The sequence below is a fragment of the Myodes glareolus genome, chromosome 22, assembly GCF_982192425.1.
Source record: "Myodes glareolus chromosome 22, mMyoGla1.1, whole genome shotgun sequence".
Lineage (NCBI taxonomy): Eukaryota > Metazoa > Chordata > Mammalia > Rodentia > Cricetidae > Myodes > Myodes glareolus.
In genome coordinates this window covers 10,350,671-10,365,144 of record NC_142047.1, presented here as the reverse complement: position 1 = coordinate 10,365,144, position 14,474 = coordinate 10,350,671, and the positions used below count along the sequence as shown (strand labels likewise).

At 41.4% G+C, this 14,474-nt stretch overlaps 1 protein-coding gene across 6 annotated transcripts in view; it reads left to right on the top strand.

The window, feature by feature from the left end:
• Positions 1 to 14,474, top strand: part of Inpp4b (inositol polyphosphate-4-phosphatase type II B) — a 735,560-nt gene that overhangs the window by 501,561 nt on the left and 219,525 nt on the right. For 5 of the 6 annotated variants that reach the window (XM_087900452.1, XM_087900453.1, XM_087900454.1 and 2 more), the window contains one exon: positions 4,803 to 4,882. In XM_087900452.1, the coding sequence (XP_087756578.1) occupies positions 4,803 to 4,882 (80 nt within the window). Of the gene's footprint in view, positions 1 to 4,474; positions 4,498 to 4,802; positions 4,883 to 14,474 lie in introns of those variants that run through there. The other variant, XM_087900456.1, reaches the window with a different exon arrangement.

Here is a 14,474-nt window from a genome sequence, read left to right as displayed (position 1 = left end):
TTCTCTGACTTCTTTTCTCTTTCCTCCATCCTCCATCCCTTCTCGCCCTAGCCCTCCCATTTTTTTCCTTCCAGCTTTCTCCTTACCATCTTCTTTCTTCCCCTTCTCCTTCAAATACTCTGTCTTTCCCACAGTACTTTGGGTGATCAGAAGACACCTCTAAGCGCCAGCCCCGTGGGTGCATCATCTCAATCCCTGTTGTCAGTGTCAGCAATGTGCTTTCCGCTCTCCTTACAGAGTGTTTTATGATTGAAATAGTGCTCTGTATCAGTGTTGCTTACATTAACATTGTGCACTGTTTCCCCCTCTCTGTGGATATTCACATCTCAGAAAGAGAAAAGCCTGATTTTTGCCTAATTTATTCTCTTTCCATGTCTCCGGTGAGTGTTCACATGAAGTGTCCACGGTGAAGTGGACAGTTTGTTTGTTTCTATCTGGAGATTGGAGCTTAGGAGGATCCGGTGTTGACTTATACTGAGGTGAAACGAACACAAATAACAACAACAGAAGCATGCGGGAATGTAAATGTATAGGCAATTATCCTGTTTGGTGTTACAGTGTAAAACAATTACACACTACTTTAAAATTGGAACCTTAGGGAACGTTGAGGAAAAGGGGCAGAAAGACTGTAAGAACTAGAGGACTGCTTGTGTGACTGCCTGACCTAGAAATAAATGCTCCGTGAAATAGACTTGAACCATGACAGATCAGCTGATTTGCTACAGTGAAGGGAGGAGATCTCATAGCCCCCACCCCTAGACAGAGAGCTCTGGAGAACTAGTGATGGCTCAGAGAGGCGGAATTAGCCCTTTCCATGGATGAGCTCCCTGATTGGAGAATCCAGTGCAAAGTTGTCAGCCCTGAAACCATATGCACACAAATAAAAATAAATGCAGCACACACACATACACGTATTATATATACTATAAATACTATAAAATTGTATTTATGTATTTGTTCATATATAATACATAAATACATAATAATAAATACACAAATATATATGGCAATTGCTACCTGTTGCTAAAAGGACCACCATAATATCACAGCATGTATAGACTGCTTAATGCTAAAGTCATCCAGACCTAAAGAATTTCAAAACGCAAGTTGAGCAAGCTTACAAAGTTAAGGGTCTTGTGAAATTTATGATCTGTTTTATATATATTCTCTTCTTTTATTTGGTGTTACAGTGTTATAGCAGAGCATACATTATATATATATATATATATACACACACATATATAAAGTATATATGGACAAATATAGCTCTGTATCACTATGGTTTTACATTAGCATTGTGTGCTGTTTCTCCTCTCTCCGTGGGTATTCATGCATGTTCATATGCATGTGCATGTTGATACATATTTACATACATATATATGGGCAATAGTAAAAAAAATAAGCTGTCAATTTGAGGGTGAGGCAGCATAGAAGGGACTAGAAGGAAGGGGTGTGGAAAGGTCTGGAAGTAGGAAAGAGAAGGGGGAAGTGATATAATTCTATTTTAATTAGAGTGAATAAAGAAAATTTAACAAAATTGGACCATTTGATAGTTCATTTCACTCAATATCCACCTTGACTAAGGTCCCATGGTTCAGGCCTATTCTTGTTTCCTCAAGGTTATTGACAGGAGGTTTGACATAAGGTGTCAAACCTTATGACTAAGCTACTAAGTGGCTGTTTTGACCTAGGGTGTGGCTACTTGGTATTTGGGTACTAAGAAGGTAACTACTCTATTCTTTGTATCTTGATAAAGAAGCCTTTTGTCTTCTCCCTCCTCTTTGGATTGGGTATACAAAGTCAATGAGAAATAAATGTGGAGAATCTCAGTATTTACCAGATGCCCTCCGGACTCTATCGGGTGTCTCTTTTCCAAGTCTCTGTTAACTCTCAAGCTTCCCCCAAAGCATCAACATGGATGTGGGGCAGGCAGTTATGATGGGAATGCTTGCCTCAGGGTCGTCGTCCCTGGCACACTGGCACAGAATAATGCATAATACACAAGCCCCTGTTAACAACCTTGGGGCTGTCTCTGAGGCTGACCAGCTACAGGTCTGCTTCTGGTCCTGCAGACAGAGACAGTCCTTTGTTGTGGTCACCAGTCTTGCTTGCAGCTGTGCTTGTGATGTGTCCATAGCTCATCCCTAAAATTAGCCGTTCCACCTGTCTCTAGTTGCAGAATTCAAGTCTGGGGCCATTGCTACTTTATGGCCAAAAAGACCACCATGTCAATATGGCGTGTGTTCCTCTACTCTGCATTCCTCCAGATCTACACCGTTTGAACGGGTGCATCAAACAAGCTGAGGAAGTCGAGTGTTTTGTGAAATTCATGATGTGTTGAGAATTTTGTTGGAAAATGAATAATGAATAGAAGGGGATATGGGATTTAAGTTAAAACCCCTAATTATCAGAGAAGGAGAAAGTGAAATAGATCTATTTTTAAGTTTGGAGTGTAGTCTAAAGAGACGGCTCGATGGTTAAGAGCATCTGCTCCTCTTTCAGAAGACCAAGGTTTGATTTCCAGAATCCCCATGGCAGCTCACGATTGTTTGTAACTCCAACTCCAGGGGAATCCAGCATCCCAGGGAAGCCTGCATTCACATACATATACCTAGTCCCCCAAACACACATTTACAGGACTTTTTAAAAAGCAAATTAAATATTTACAAAGATTCAAATTGCTAATTGCTGGAATGTTGTTTTTCTGTATTATCTGTACACTATGGTTCTCATTTATTTTTCTGAGGTATAATGATTTATAAATAATTGCAAAATTTCTGTGTCTCCCACATGTATCAAAAGACATGGTTGACCTGCATGTGCTGGTACATGCCCACCGTTCCAACTCTTAGGAGCCTGAGACAGGGGGATAATTGTATACTCAAGGGTACCCCGTGCTATGTAGCAATTTCTAGGCTATTGGTTGAGATCTTGTCTTAAAAATAAATAAATGAGTCCTTTACTTGGAAACTGGGGCCTGTCGGTCCCTCATCCGTTCATCTGTTGCCGGTTAGCATTTTGTGCCCACGTCTGGTGTGTATTCCGCAGAGTATGACAGAAAATCCTCATCGTTGTAGCACTTGGCATCTCAATTATGTGCAGGAGTTGAAGACAAGCCATTTGAATATATCAGGTGGTGTTCAATATAAGTGGAGAAACAAAGCACGGAGTAGCGGAGTAGCGACCCACAGAGAGCGTGGGCGAGAGCGCCTTCCGTCGTGTCTGCTCGCCAAGGAGGGAGTTTAAGCGCCTCTGTGGCTCCTGTGTCCTCCGCCCTTTCCTCTTGTGTTCTGTTCCTAAGGCCCCTGATGTTGGTTTTCAGCTTCCATTTGTGCTTACACCGTTGCTCCTTAGGTTTTCTGGTTTGACTCAGTATTTTTCCATCTAGCAATATGAGTTCAGAATTTCCAGACCTTGGTGACTGGGTGCATGTAATAGCATTTTGATCAAGTTACGTACTTGGGACTAATATTAATAGGATTGTGTACAATTTCAAAACCAAGTCGTGTTTCCAGATGTCTGTCTGTAATCCCTTCTGAACTCTGCCCTTCTGTGGTAGGGTTTTGAAAAGAGGTTAAAAAATTTTGACCTGGTGCTAGAGAGATGGTTCAGCAGTTAAGAATACTGACTACTCTCGCAAAGGATCTGATTTTGGTTCCCAGAACTTACAGGGCAGCTCACAGTGATTCCTCATCCTGGCTTCCTTGCTCACCCAAGTGCACTAACACATATACACAGGCAACACACACACACACCACACACACACACACACACATACACACACACACACATTAATAACTTTCAACAATAATTCAGTATATATGCTGCCTCTCTTGGTGTGTGGGATGATTCTTTTTTTTTTTTTCTGAAAGCATTTCACTGTGTCAGGGTCTTTACCCCAGCCTCTTGTTCAAGCATGGTCTGGCAGCAGAGTTGTGCTGAGAGGAAGTTTGGGAGAGGCGATTTTGACCTCTTACAGGGCATCCCGTGCTGCCCATCAGCAATGGCATAAGGGACCATATGGACTTGACACTTTTGTGTTTAGTCATTGAGGGATACTCTTCATGGTGTTCAAGCCATAATGCTGACACTTTCCCATCAGGAACAGCTAGGAACAGACCAAAGACTGCGGCCCCGAGCCAGAGAAAAGAACTACCTTGTACAGTTTTATTCTTTACACTGAGTAGAAAGGAGTAGATAGCCAATGTTTACCGGTAAGCATGACACCCGGTTGTGATATGTTTAAAAACTAATTTTAGAAAAAAAAAAAAGCAGAAGTACTATTTATTTGTGTGTTTGGGATGGAATTGTCCCAGGCTAGTAAAAAAACCAAAAAAACAAAAGGAAGCAAATGCTTCTAAATGCTTCTGTGATGGGGAGAAATATTGTCTTTCTATTTATAACTCACACCGAGCCCATGTAAAAATAGCTTCAAGAGGCAGATTTTCTCATATCTTGAACACAGAGTTGCTGTTGCCAGTGATTTGAGGAACTCTAGTAAGTGGAGATCTTGGTGAATTTTGAAAGTTTAGCATATTCATTGACACTGGTTTTCTTGTGGGGAGGCAGTTATCAGTGGGGAAGACCAGGCTGCTGTCTTTTACTTCTTATTTCCCAGGCTGTCAGTATCTGCCTTTAACCAAGTTGCTATTTCAGCGCTGTATTTCTGTCTGTGAAATATCTGGGGGCTAACTGATTCAGTAGTTTGTTCTTTTCAAAACTAATTCTGTGTAATTGCTGTGTGAACGAAAACATAGAAAGAGTCTCGGGAGTTGATGGCAAACGTTCTTCCTTACTTTCAGAGGAGTTTCCTGGGTTGTGCCAGTTTTCAAGTTGGGGAACTGCTGAGGTCCAAGGAGCAGCTGCTGTCGCTGAGCCTGAGGTGAGTGGCTTTGTTCGCGGATCCATCTGGTTAACAGCCAGGGTGTGGCTGTCCTGGGGGAGTCACAGTTCTCACGGCTCCAAGATACAGAGCAGGACAGCAGTTCACGTTCTTGTTCAGGATCCCGTCCGGATGCAGAATTATTAGTATGTGTTAGGAAAACATTTCCATCAGCAGTAGGTGATAACAATCTTTGAAATGCAGCAAATACAAACTATGCTCACACTATCAAATAACTTTCTCTAATAAAAACCATCACTATATCAACGAGTCCCTTTCTATGCTGGAAATACGTCTGGTGCAACGTGGTAGTTTTATGATAGGGAAGGGGAGCTGGCTTTTTCAATGTTGTCACCGCTCTGTGAATCCTAAGGCAATGATAAATTTAAGCGGATCAGTAGATCCTGGCTAATTCTGAGATTAATTTATTTTGACATCAGAGATGAGCGGCCTTTATGAAGTTGCAGAGTATATTCATACTAAGAGGAGTTCAGAATGGCGATTTCTTTCTAAAACTTTCAATAAATTTGAAAGCAATGAATTATTTCCAAAGTATAAAGAACTTAATAAATATGGGTAAAGAACACCACTCTGTATTAATGCAATATGAAATGAATACAAAATTGTTTAAAAAATATCTGTCAATTTCTCAAAGTTCTTGCTCTGCTAAACATGAAAGTTATTTTTAGGGGCTAATGTCCTAAATTTGTTGTATTTTCTCCTCCCAAAGAACCACGTGGAGCCACAATTTATTTCATTAAATTTAATTAGTTAGTTTTCATACAGTGCATATCCTTAAGTATTCTGTGTCTCTTGGTGGAATCTGAATTTATGTGTTTTTTTTTACTTAATTTCCCTTATCAGCATGTCTCTGCATTTTGATTTGAAAGTACAATATTATATTATACCATTATATAATAGATACTCTCCAGGCAGCAGAATGCGAGTTGTGAAAAGGTTGCCCTAATCTCTCTCACTTCTGTCAGAGAGTGTCTGTAAACATGGTAATATATTTTATCTGGGAAGACATAAAATTTTTTTCTAGTATTATAATGTTTTCCTCAATAAATTTTGCTGTTGTTTTTGGTTTGGATTATGGACGAGTCAGCTACAAAGACTAGCTGTCAATGCTGCTGGTACTCTCCAGCATATTAAGCTAGCATGGGGTTAGGAGCTGAGGCAAAGCTCCAAGACCCTAGACTGTAGCAGAATATATCAAACATAGAGCTCACTTAAAATGAACAGTTCGCGTGCATGCATGCCTATTTATTTATTTTCCTTTTGTGAGATAGGGTCTTGCTTGCTCTGGCCTTAAACTCTCCATTTTCCAGCCTTAGCATTCCAAGTGTAGGGTGGAAGTCATGAAGCTCCATGCCTGGCTTGCGCACAAGCTTTCTAGTACAGCCGAGGAGCACTTTGTTCCCCATCTTATATGACTCCCTTGCATTTAAACCTACAACACGCAGTACAATAGTGCAGCCCTTAGGGGCTGAGACGGAAACCAGGGTTTGCATTTTTGAAGACAGGCTCAAACATGTAGCCTTGGCTGGCCCTAGAGCTTGCTATGTAAACCAGGCTGGCCCTCAGATTTGCCTTGATCCTCCTGCTTTCTCTCTGAAAGGATTGGATTAAGAACTCTTCAGTGAGATAAAAATGAGTGAACACAGAGGCTACCTTTAAAAGTATGTGAGAAGGATGAAATTTAAAATATTAAGTGTCTTAACCCTCCTCCGGGGAGTTGGTCAAGGCTTGACAGGCACAGGGACGGGGCCTCCAAAGATGGAGGCCAGAGACCGGGACTTGGGACTTACACTAATGAGATGAAAAAGCGGTGTAAAATATTTACAATTATCTGAAAGAGAAGTAAGTTTTCTATTTTGATCTAAATGTCTCTAGTTCATAGTCATTTGATTTTGGTTGTATGAAAAATATTAGCTGTAACAAAAATAATTATTTTCTGGAAAGATACTAATTTTGAGTGTTTTGATATTTTTCTTCCTTTTTTTTCGCTATAATCATTATATCCCTTCATTGTGATCAGGCAGAGTATAGTTTACCTTACCCTTGCATTTCCAGCACATGACCTGCAATTGGTTTTGTTTGTTTTTGATGTAATTTATCTTCTTTTGATGGACTGTCTGTGGGATTCTGAGTTGGAATAACACTAGGTCAGGGTTAAGGAGCATTTTTTGTTTTGTTTTGCCTTCATATTCATTTGATTATTTATGACTGTTATTCTTCCTGTGCTCCAGCTTTGCTTTTAAACAAAGAAAAGAAACATTCACAGAAACAAAGGCAGGTTTGCAGACATCCTTCCAGGCTCTGATTTTATTGTTGAATTTATTTATTAGTTTGTTTGTTTGTTTGTTTCCGAGATAGGGTTTCTCTGTGTAACAGCACTGGCCATCCTGGAACTAGCTCTTGTAGACTAGGCTGACCTAGAACTCACAGAGATCCGCCTGCCTCTGCCTCCCGAGTGCTGGGACTAAAGGCATGTGCCACCACTCAATGATGCTTTTTATGGCCTTGTTTGTTTCCTTTCTCAAACCCGAAAGTTCGCACTGTGCATTCTGGCCCTCTGGGAGCTAACAGGTAATTCAAATGCTAATATTCTGTCTAGCTACCTAGAGGGGGGGAGCCCATGTTCATGGTGACTCCTCCCACAAGGACTTTGAACTTGACACCAAGTGCACTGGATATTTTTTTCTTACAGAAAACTTAAAGGAGAAAGAAACATAAATATAATTTGTAGATTTAGACTCAAATTTCATGTGTGTGTCTTTTATAGTTGTAGAATAACATTTGTTTACATATATTTGGGGAAAGGTCTCCAATATATAACCTGGTTCCTACCCCTATATCTTCTTAATGTACATAGCGCAGGCCACCAGTTCTGAGTGTTCCAGCTTCCCACATGGACTGACTGTCCTTATTTTGTGTTGACCTCCATACCTTTTTAAAAAGTGTTGTTTTGAGGGGGTTTATATGCATTCCCATCCCCCCACTTCTTTTATATGTTAATTCTGTTTGCTGGTGCTGTTGTCCAGATTGCTGCTCCACCTTCCTGACTTCTGTCCACCATACAATTGACACCGATTTCTTTTACAGCAGATTATAACTTTAATTGTGACAGATATTGAATAATCTTACATTAGCAACTAAAGTTATCAGAAAACACACTACCAAGCATACAGCTGTGTGCTCTGTGCTGAGAGTGGATTGGAGGTAGCTCTGCTGATCCTTATCAAACTACCCAATGATGGGTCTAATCCAGCCCATAAATTGATCAGAAGTGGCAAACAATTTAGCATCTTTTCCTAGGTTATAGTGTTCTTAAACAAGAAGGAGTTGATCTGAACTTGCTCTCTTCTGACTGGAGAGTTGCTGATTTCACGGATGCACTCTTGTCAACAAGAGACATCTGGACCCAGTATGAAATGTCACATGCCGTGTATACTTTGCGACTGAGCTATAGCAAGGACTTGGAGACAGTGCCATTTCTTCACTGGTTCGTGGTTTTCTGATTTTCTCCTCATAGCACCTAGTTTTACAATAGGTAATTAGTAAATGACTATAGCATGCTGTGGGGAACTCAGATATGTTAGCCATGGTGGCAGAAAGTGGGAACCAAGTTCAAAGGATTGAGGGAAATAATGACACTTGTTCCAACCAGCCTCAGAAACGTGGACACATGCAGCAACTGAGCATGGTTTGCTACCCACGTACCTGACATTCATTTGCTCTTCTAGCAGGTCCCAAACCTTTGAGGCCATCCACGGAGGACTTAGGAGAACTGTAGTGGTTCATATCACTTAATAATAACAGGGTGGGAGATAGAAAGATCTGTTACTGAGTAGGGTTAGGAAAACAATCCCACCGTCTTACTGTGGCAAAGTGGCAACCATGTGCAGCAATTAAAAAAGGGGAAAATTCTCAGAGGGAGAGGGGCAGAAGGGAGTTTCAGATTTCCCTGGGCTTCGTTGTTGACTTTCCTCTCCGTGCACTGCCGTTCAGCCTGTATGCAGTGAGTAAACGCTGAGGTTTTGTACGTACTAACAACAGTGACAGGCTCTTCAGAAAGGAAAAGCCGTTACTAGTTTGCAGTTGATATTGAGAGCATGCTTAATGAATAATCCATTAAGTAGATACTCCGTGCAAGCTCTGCGTTCGATACTTTCTATGCACCAGCTCGTTTTACTTCATGCAACGCGTTTCTGTTTTACATTGACTTGATTGAGCTCCCACGGCTGCTGACTATATACAGAAGAACAGAACTCAGTTCATTTCTTAGTCTGTTCGGTACCTTGTCGGAAGCTTACAGCCTTTGTAAAATCCTTACTTATTTCTCTTATTTCTCTGCCATCTACTCCACGGTTTGGGCTCTTAATTTTTTTGATAGTCTATCATGAAGTTTAATTTTGTATGCCTGAAGCAGAGCAGAGCTTCAGCAAATGGATACTGGGTGCAAATTTTGTTTGCTATGGTGGCTTCTTTGTATTAATTGCTTTATGATCTTTTTTTAAAGACTAGTATACCAAGGAATTACATCTAGGTGGATTCTGTGTTAATCGGTAACTATGATAGTCTAAGCATAAGACTGTCTGTGTGTTGCTGTGGCAGTGTGAAATGCACCCCACCGACTCATGTGTTCGTATGGGTGGTTCCCAGTCCATGGAGCTGTTTTGGACTGCCCTGTAATCTTTAGGAGGTGGAGCCCTGTTGGAGGATATGGCCCCTAGGGGAGGGTCTTGAATCTCCTCAGACACACTCATTTTCTATCCACTCACTCCTGGTTTCCTCACTGATGCTGGGTAAACAACTGACTTGGTATCCTGATGCCAGGCCTTCTCTGCTGTGATGGACAGAGCCCCTCAACTGTAAGCCAAAGGAAACCTTCCCTCCCTTATTGTGCTTCTCACCCAGGAGCAAGAGAAGTAACTTCCAGGGCAGTCGTGAGGGACGGATTGTGATTTTCACTAGAAGCTAGATCCGGGGTTAAGATTTACATTTATTTCAGCGCAGACCACCCTATCCTCACCCTTTACTCTATACCAGACTCTTTCTGGTTATCTTAACATGTCCTGCCACACATGTGTGATTTGCATGTGGGTTTTGAGGATCTGAACTCCGGTCCTCAGACTTGTATAGCAAGGGCTTGATCCTCTGATAAAGATAGGGGGAGCCTATCTCCCTAGGTTCTCTGTCTCCTTTTAGTAGCCTTTAAATCAGCTTTCCTGCCTGAGCATAAATTATGATTATGACAGAACTACCTGCTGTTTCCACAAAACTCAATGTTACTTATGTCTAAAATGTTAAAAAAAAAATGTTAATATAAATGAACTGTCACCCACCAAGACTGCTTTCCTGGAGAGAAGCGCATCTCTGGCTACTTTTAAAGGAGAATAATATTGTGGGATACATCTGCAGAGATATAGACAACAGGGGCAGCATGTACCTCAGTGCTCCTTTGGCAACAAAAGTAAAAATCACACACAGTCCCCGAAAGTGCATCAGGATGCTGCACGCTTTTCTCAGGAAGTAAGCACGCCCTGGAGCTTGCATGAGTCAGAGTCAACCCTGAAGCCCGGTGAAGCAGAGACTGTGCTTGCAAGACCTGTCTCCTAAACACTGACTGCTTGGCGCTCTCCCAGAGCCTCCCTCTCCCAGTCCTCTGCCGACCTTTGACCCCTTTGAAGGGAAATTTACACCAAGTTCCTGCAACCGCTCTGGCCCCTCCACAGATCTCCGCAGAGGAGACGTCTTCCTCGGTCGTGTTATTTCATTTTCTAAATGGCTAGATAGTGATATTTTTCCTATTTTATAGATGAGCAAATATATGAGCAGCAGCTTGGTTTCCTAAGTTTCCACAGCTGCTGCAGGAGGGAGACTGGATCTTGTCCATCCAGGGCTTTCCAGGGCTTCCCAGAACGCGTGGGCGTGTTCTCTTTCGTAGCGTGTCAGTTAGCGCTCGGTTACTGTGAGGGTGGGACGGGATCTTCAAACTGGCACTTGATGTTCTTCTTGGATCCCGTTAGTGACAGGGCACACGCATTTGATGTTCTCTCCATTTTCACTCAGGAAAGTATTTGCACTTTATCCCAGCTTTCAGCTCATCTTTCCAGGGCTGAGTGGACGTTTCCCTGCTCTATGATACTTTTGAGAGCATCTCTTCTACCCAACGGGAAGTCTTCCTTTATTCCTTATCAGGGAACAGTGAGGGAGCAGGAGGACTTGGGGTCAAGTCCTTTCCTTGTGGCCACTCAAGTCTCCTGGGTCAGGTTGTTTTCTCTCTCTCTCTCTCTCTCTCTCTCTCTCTCTCTCTCTCTCTCTCTCTCTATCTCTCATCTGCTAGTGACAGTTGTAAAAATTTTTTTCCCTGTGGTGGGTGATTCTGGGTAAATTAATAAATGCAGTAAGGTCCCAGGCCCTGACTTGTGCTAGAGAAAAGCATTATTAATACTTTTTCATTGCTTCTTGCTTAAAAGTTAATATCTTCATGCATGCCTTAATATTTTGTTTAGTTTCCTTATCTCGTTGCTTGGAATTACCTCCACAGTTCTCTAATCTGCCAATGGCAGAGGTGTGGACTTATTCTTTATATAAATGCAAAATTTCAGCGACCAAGGAATAAATTCTTACCTGAAGCCTAAATTTTGGCTTTTATCCCTTAGACGTCCTATCTAGTGTATATCTGAGGGAAGATCTCATCAGAGGACACCTGCAGCAGTGAATGAAGCCTCCTAGAGGAAATAAATACAACTTTCTACTATCAGCGTTAGGCGTGTAACACTGAAATCAAGACAGAATTTGTAAATGTGTAAATGTTATGTGGCTATAACTTGTGTCAGGAGTTTTTATTATTTGTTAATTTTTAAATGCTTAAAAATAGCTTTAGTTGGTTAAAGTTTAAATATACTTACATCATTTCCCCTTGGAGTGCCTCCTTCTAACCCTTCCCATGTACCACCATATTGATAGTGGTTTTAAAAAATGGATATACTGAATACTATGTACAGAATACATTCAGGTGACTTTTTCTCTTGCTTGTACCCTAAGAATGAAGGGAGAGATCAAAGAGAGGAGCAAGGGCTTTGCTTTGAAAATGAGTTCTTTTGAGACCCGTGCTAAAGACCCTCAGGGAGATATCATCAAAGGTCGCTAACACGAGCCATCTTGTGGTAACTCTTGAAATTACTTCCAGCCACTAAAAATTAGTGGAAAATCCAAGTCATATAAGTATCAATTCACTACAATAAAGGAATAATTTTTATTTATATTATACTTATTTATAAAAAATATTTAATTAAAAAATACCCCAGAGCCTAAATCCTGGCTCCTCTCCAGTCATATAGAATGTTGAGTGCTCTGAGACTGGATGACCTCGAACTCCTGGCTGACCTTCCTCTATCTGCCCAGTTCTAGGACTATAACACAAACCATCATACCCAGCTACCGAGGAGCCTGCCCAGAGCTTCGGACATGCTAGGCCAGCTACCAAATGGGCTAAGCTCAGTTTCATATCCATGAGATGTGGATGCCAGCACTGCCTCCCTTCCAGGGCCTGTAGTAAGGATCATGTGAATAGTAACGTGAAATCTTTATAATGATGTCCCCCATAGGGAAGGCTAATAATTATTTTTAATATTTTCCTCTATTGATATGTTTAGGGAGTTTTCTGTTTTCTGTCTGGTAACAGTGCAGCTGACCTGGCTGTGCTGCAGGTTCTCCCCAGCCTTCCACTGTTGAACTAATCATAATCTTATCATATTATATCAATCTGATATTTCCCTTGCATTCAGTTAGGCTTTATGACATCTTAGATGTCTCTGCGGTTACATATTCTGTACCTTTCTTTATGTCCGTAATTCATTTGCACGACTGGAGGTAAGGCCATGGAAACCAATTAACACTTCCTTCATTTGCATTGTTCAAAAGATGTGGGAGTCATCGTATTGCAAATTGGCTTAGAGTTCTCAGACAGTGACGGGACAGCCCTACCTAGAGTAGACTTCAGCAGCTCCTCAGTTTTCACAGAAAGGCCTGAAGTCTTTCCTCTTTTAAAATGTGAGTTGCTCCAAGTTCTTCTCTGTACACAAAGACACCTGCTTACAAAGTCTGAGAGAGAGAGCCAACTTACCTGTGAAGATAATTTGCAGGATGATTAGGCCTGAAAGGATCTACACGCTACTTGAACATCATGTACTAGAAATCTCATGCTGACCAGAGAATGCCCACCGTTGTCACTGTTTCTGCTCTCCAGTGGCAATGAAGTTATCTCTGTGCAGACAGTGGTTTTTGGATCACTAGTATCACAGTGTTATTGTTTCTTCAAGAAAAGGAATTCAGTGGTGCAATATGTTTGAAGCTCCTACATGAAAACGAAAGAAAAGCAGACTTTTTTCCTATATGACTTCTCAGTCTTCACCAACCCTCCAAGGCCTCTTGGGAGACTCAAAGGGCACACATCACAACAACTTTATTTGGGTTGACTATGAACCAGTTTCTTCACAGAATATTTATTAACAGCTTATTAGACCCATGGCTCAAAAAATATGCTCATGTAGTTCAGAAAATTCTGTTTTATAACAATAGTAACAAAAAAGGATTTTTCAGAAAAATAAAGAGTCACTGTTTATTTTTATTTATGAACTTTCTTCTACCATAAGCGTATTCTTTGGCACAGGCTTGAGTAGGTTGGTGTGAGGGACATTATCAAATGGACATTCACTTTCAACTCATAGGCCAAGCCTTTCTTCCCCCATTTTCCCATACAGGCTTCAAGGACCCCATAATACTTATACTCTCACTACTGAACTATGTAGATCTCTACTTCTGCAAGTCATGCAAAATATGGGAGGAGAGTCTTTCAAATTGTCCACTCTCTCTTTCTTCTGTAGTGTTTTATTTTTGAGATTATAAAAAATCACATATTTAGCCTTTCTTTTATTCCTCCAAACCCTGCTATGTTCCATGCCCTTTGCTTTCTTTCAAATTTATCACCCCCTTTTATTTAATTGTTACTGTGTATGTATGAGCATTCCTAAATATGTAATTAGAACCTGCTCATTCTGAATAATGTTTCTTGCATGAGTGTTTTTAGGGCTGAGCCCTGGATATTGGAGAACCTTCTGGTGGGCTGTTCACACCCACTGGTGAGCTCAGCCCACCGAGCTGCTTCCCTCAGCCCGACTTCCAGACACCTGGCTAGCTAGCTTATACCCCGAAATAGCAACACAAATTTTATTCATTTAAACACTGCCTGGCCCGTTATCTGTAGCCTCTTATTGGCTAACTCTCACATCTTGACTAACCCATTTATAATAATCTGTATGTCACCACAAGGTCGTGGCTGACCGGCATGAGTCTAGCCAGTGTCTGTCTCGGGAAGGGGAATCATGGCATCTGCCTGACTCTGCTTCTTTCTCCCAGCATCCTGTTCTATCTACTCTGCTTATCTAAGCTGCTGTCCTATCAAAAGCCAAAAAAGCAGTTTCTTTATTAACTAATGAAAGTAACACATAGACAGATGACCCTCCTACATCATTCCCACCCACCGGTGGGCTCTTCCATGGGAAGACTGTCTCTCCTGCTC